This window comes from Monopterus albus, unplaced genomic scaffold (assembly GCF_001952655.1).
Source record: "Monopterus albus unplaced genomic scaffold, M_albus_1.0 scaffold266.1, whole genome shotgun sequence".
NCBI classification, from domain to species: Eukaryota; Metazoa; Chordata; class Actinopteri; order Synbranchiformes; family Synbranchidae; genus Monopterus; species Monopterus albus.
Genome location: NW_018128146.1, coordinates 521,665 through 526,997, shown reverse-complemented (window position 1 = coordinate 526,997; position 5,333 = coordinate 521,665). Strand labels below are relative to the sequence as shown.

General features: G+C 43.8%; 1 protein-coding gene across 5 annotated transcripts in view; it reads right to left on the bottom strand.

Moving 5' to 3' along the window:
* Positions 1–5,333, bottom strand: part of sf3b1 (splicing factor 3b, subunit 1) — a 19,788-nt gene that overhangs the window by 8,223 nt on the left and 6,232 nt on the right. Inside the window, exons 3-10 of one of the 5 annotated variants that reach the window (XM_020621695.1) lie at positions 4,932–5,033; positions 4,624–4,738; positions 2,249–2,328; positions 1,971–2,156; positions 1,318–1,780; positions 581–702; positions 278–475; positions 83–184 (exon numbers count right to left, since the gene is read on the bottom strand). In XM_020621695.1, coding sequence (XP_020477351.1) covers positions 83–184; positions 278–475; positions 581–702; positions 1,318–1,780; positions 1,971–2,156; positions 2,249–2,328; positions 4,624–4,738; positions 4,932–5,033 — 1,368 coding nt within the window. Of the gene's footprint in view, positions 1–82; positions 185–277; positions 476–580; positions 703–1,317; positions 1,781–1,970; positions 2,157–2,248; positions 4,539–4,623; positions 4,739–4,931; positions 5,034–5,333 lie in introns of those variants that run through there. The other 4 variants (XM_020621696.1, XR_002276727.1, XR_002276728.1 and 1 more) reach the window with 4 other exon arrangements.

Here is a 5,333-nt window from a genome sequence, read left to right as displayed (position 1 = left end):
GGGGGAACACAGGAAATGTGGGGACTTAAGGATGTTTCAAAAAGAGAGACGGGAAGATATGAATAAGATAACAGCGACCAACCTTCCTCATGGGTGGTGTTCCATTTTTAATCTTTAGCAGCAACTTCATGATCTTCCTTTCTTTCTGCTCCTCAGGGCTCAGGGTGGACTCATCCACCTCCACCTAAAACCAACACACATAAGCTGACACAGTTAACATCACACAAATCAAAAATCCAGGTGCTGATTTTACAGCATACAAAAATGCGATGCCCACCAGCAGCTTGTCAAAGTACTGGATATCATCGGGTTTGAGGAAGGGGAGGTTTCCAGAGGGCTGGTCGTTCATCTGTTTTGTGGTACGGTCCTCGGCCTGCATGTGGAAGCCTGTCATGCCCCCAATGGGAGTGGGTGTGGCCGACAGCTTACGGGCCGGAGTACGGATTGGCACGTAGCCTGCTGGTGGAGGCAAGACCTGTGGAGAAGAAAAATAAACTGTCAGTTCTGTGACACCTTTTATAATTATTTTTACTCAGGCTTTTGTCACTAGAGAACTGAGAGCAAAAGAAGGGGCATGGACCTTGTATCCCTCTGGGAACATGGCATCAAGCTCCTCATCGGTGAGAGGCCGGTTCCTCTCATCAATTTCCCGTTCCCACCTCCACGCCTGCAGCTGCTCTGGAGTCATGCTCATCAGGTGACCTGAAGAAAATTAGGAGGAAACTGATTTAACCACAGTAAAACCTTCCAAACCTTCCAAGGACTTGAGGATCCATGTGAGTAGTATACACATTTTTGGACTGCCATTAGCTTCTGCTAACATGGCTTGGTGTTTCAAGTACAAACCAAGACTACAGGATAATAAAAAGAAATAAACAGTTTTTCAAGTCTTATTCTGTTTGCTGTAAATATTCCTTCGGTTTATACTGGGCATTAAGTGATCCCTTACTAATAAAGAATTAATGGGATAAATTGGACCCTGTTTTGTGTAAAATGATATTCCAATGTTTTCCTCACATGCAAAACATCGACTTGATTTGAATTACACTTTTGAAGCCTTGAAAGTCAGTGAAATATATTTGTGCTCAAAAAGAATGTGGTTGGTTTTTGACCCTGGTCACTGACTGCACATTGAAAGGACATTAGGAGCTGATCTTTTAATGGTCAGAAGGAATGCACACAATAGCGTTTACCTGACTACTCAAGATTGTAAACCTACTTTTTAAAGGTGAAATGCAGTCAGACAAGAGACAAAAGGAGGAAATCAGAAATTACAGGATGAACATTTAATGCAATAAAACGTTGAGGCTCATTTACCTGGTGTTGGGGTAGCCATATTCATGGCTGGTGTTCCTATGGGTGTTTTTCCTGGGGTAAGTAGTGGTGTTGAGGATCCCATCTGACTGGCAGGAGTTTCATCCCACCGAGATTTCCTCTTGCTGGCCCCAGGGGTTGGAGTCTCGCCCACAGACTCGTCTCCTCTGTCTGTGCGTGGGGTTTCAGCCCAGCCGCTCCCGTGTCCTGGGGTCTCTCTGTCTGTCTTTGGGGTTTCATCCCAGCGGTTCTTGCGCACACTACCTGTGGCTCCACCATGGCCAGGTGTGGCGTGGCCAGGTGTGTCCCTGCCAGGGGTGGCGGCACCAGCAGGTGTGTGGCTGGGAGTGGGCTCCCACATGCGGGTACTGGGAGTGGCCCCTGGGGTCTCACTGCCTTTAGGGCGGCCTGGGGTTTCATCCCATCGGCTGTTTGAGGGTGTGTGTGCAGGGGTGTGTCCTGGAGTCTAAAAGGGAACAAAGAACTTGAGTGGAAACATGAACAAGTCCATCTATAGTTTCACAGTAATCTTATATTACTCGATTTCCTCAACACGTTACATCAAGTGCTTACAAAAAACTCCACTATAACATTTTTACCCAATGTAATGCACTAAAGTTATCAAGCAGCGAGTAAATGAAATTAGGATGGCTCACCTCAGCACTGGCATCAGCCTGGTCCCAGCTGGACATCTTTTTGGGTGTAGCATTAGAGGGGGTTTGGTCAGCTGTTTGGTCCCAGCGGCGCTTGCGTTTTGCGACAGCTTGAGTGGCAGCGGACCCATTGACAACTTTCAGGTCCCCTGACTTGGCCTTCTCTGCCAGCTGCTGACGAATCTCTCGCTACATGCAGGGGTGCACAAACATCAGATTGAACAACACAATTAAGATTTATCTAAATTCCATGTTTCAACAGTTTGTGGGTAGTGGCCTACCTCCTCTTTGGACAGGTTCTGCTCCAACATGACGTCCACGTATGACCTGACCTGCATCTTGGGGTCCGGCGTTTTACCTCCTGTGCGAAAGAGCACGAACAAGAACATAGGACACTCATCAGTACACACTCTGTGGACCCAGGTTATCAGAAACACAGCAAGCACAAACACAGCCAGCTAACCCTGACTCTCTTTACAAACACATTAACTTATGTTCCTGTTTTAAAGAGCTGAGTGATAAAACTAAGTCCTACTGAATTACATATAAATATACATTTGTCTTTCTTACACAGAGTCATAGCATTCTAATGAAAAACAAGCAAATACATAAAGAGAAGAGCTGAGGTTGTGGTGTTTTCTTTAAGTGGATTAAGAAGTTATAGCCATCACTGATGCAGGGGTCCTGGGCTGTGCTCTTCAGAATACGTACACTTTCAGTGCCAAGGGTCCTTCTGCAGTCAGACTTCAACCGGCAGAAAAGAAGCCTAGAAAATTTCTCTTTACCATTAGTAACACTTTGGAAAAGGGTTTGAACTCACACACAACAGTATACCACCTGTGTTGCATTGATTTACGGCACTCAAAAAACAAAGTATCTTCTTGGGGCATAACCACAAAACTAGAAAGAATTCATGTGAGACCCTGTGGTCCAGATTCCCCATTATTTATAGTAACAAGTAACAATGAAGTCAAGATTTTGAGGCTACATTTAAGAATGACATTACCACAGTACAATCAAAAACATGACTATGTACTTTTGCATTCAAATAGAAAGCCCATCTGTCAGAGCCGCACTGACTAACAGCACTGGTTATGATTTAATTACCATATATTTAGATCTTAACTTCCCTTTCAGGACATAGGTCACTGATAAAATAAAGATATGTAATCAAATATTTGGGCAGGAATTTTCCATCATGAATGCATGGGAAATGTTATCTACATTTGTTAAAAACCGATAAGCCAAATTAAAAAGACTTAAGAGGCTCTTGGGCTGGGCTGCATCTGATTCCCCTCACAGGCCCCAAACAAGCAGCCAGTGGACCCTGACCAAACTGACAAGCGCACACTTCTGTGTTCCCCATAACCTACACAGGATGAGTTGCTGCACCCTTAACAGAGTGCAGTACAGGACTGGCAAAGCAGTACTGCTGTAGGAGAGAAATTAAGGACAGTTAGTATGGGCCTGTGGTATTGTGGTACACAGTTTTCTTGATAACATATTTCTATTTTACAGAGAGAGTTGTAAAATAAAAATATATTTACACAACAACTTTGTACAAAGAGCTCTCTCTACATGCAGGCTTCAGATAAGCCCTACCTACTCCGAGCCTGAGGCCATTTACACTCACGTTGTCAGGGGAAGTGAAGATGCAATAAAAATATAAAGAAAGACAATCTAGTAAATGCCACTTATAGCTTTACATAAAATATATCCCAACTACACTTAGTGTAATTTCCAGGCACAATTTTGAAATCTAAACTGCATAACTAAACCTCAGTGTGCCTAGAAATGAAGATCCTCAGATTTGAAAAAAGCTGGCCATACTTAATAACTTGTCCTGTAGTTTATGCTGACAAGGACTTTGCATTCACAAGCCAACAGTGGCGGCAAGTTAGCAAAACCCACAAATTAGAGCCCAGACAAAGGCAATCTGATTTTTTTAATGACTTTACTTAACTCTACTAACCCTGGCTGACTATTTGACGAGCAGATCGCTCTCCCCTGCCTGCCTTGGCATCAAAACATCCGTCTACAAGTAGACTGTCATCAGCTACTGTGCTCAACATGGCAGAACACAGTGCATGAGCAGGTGAACTACAACTAAGCTAACCCTGACACTTTCCCATCATAATTTAGACTGATGCTCACATGGGGTTGTTAACCCTTCGACTCACACCACAACCCATCTGCAACCCATGTTTGTTAGGTGATTTACCCGCTCTGAACACTGAACACCTAACCACCTCTCCCACTGAAGAGCATGGTAACCCTACAATGACTTTAACTTTTATTTTATTGCAAACACCACGATAAAACTTTTATTTTGCACATTAAGATCGTTCCAAACCAAAATTCTGAAGACAAACTATGAGCCCACACAGACATTTATTGCAAAGTTGGGAACTGACTCAAATGTGGATCATTTATTAGGAAGGAAACGTAGAATGAGACAAAATGTTCTTGCAGCACAAAGGATTGACCAGAGGGAAGGCATCAAGTCTGGGAAGCAGGCGATTGCATTGTGGTCGAAGGGTTGAAGAGCAAAACTACGAGTTTGAAACCAGTGGCAGTCATGAAGGGTCAAAGTGAACCGTGAACAGGGGGAGGCAATGGGGAACATTTAATGAAGACAAAAAGTAGCTGAATTTACCATCTGCGAAAGGGTCGAGACGCTCTGGTGAGATGATCATCTGTCTGCGTCGGGCTTTGTATTCATCTTCTCGCTCTGCGATCTTCTGTGGGCGATGCTCTGCAAATGGGTCATACTGCAAAAAGAACAACAGACACAGGGCCTAAGTTTCTAACTGGAAAAAAGGTGCTCCAATGAACAAGTAACAAAATTTAATTCTGCTTCATTACAGTGTCAGATAACTCACTTTGATACCACACAGAATGTATCTGATGGCAAGAATACAGGGATGAATTGTGATACTTGTGACACAATAGACTAACACGTACTTGCTCATCTGACTGAGGAATGGCATTGAGTATTGCCACTGGCGCATGGTACCCTGGCTTCTTTTGCCCCAACAAGCTAGTTGATGTATCATCTTCATCATCCTGAGAAAAGAAAGAGAAACACGAGTCTAGTCAAATCTCACCACAACGGCAAGACTCTCCTAGCTCACATGCAACAGGCAAAGGGGAGCAGTCAAGCTCCAACAAGAATATGTGGAAGTGCAATAAACTGAAAGCGATAAAACAGGACCATACACTATTTAGACAAAGGAGGACTTAACTTGTCTGCTGTAACAATCAACAGGTTATATTCCTCAATTACAGCCACATTAGCTCCACAAATAAAGACACACGGGTTTACCGGCAATGTCAGTAAACATATACTCAGCCTCCCACCGGTTT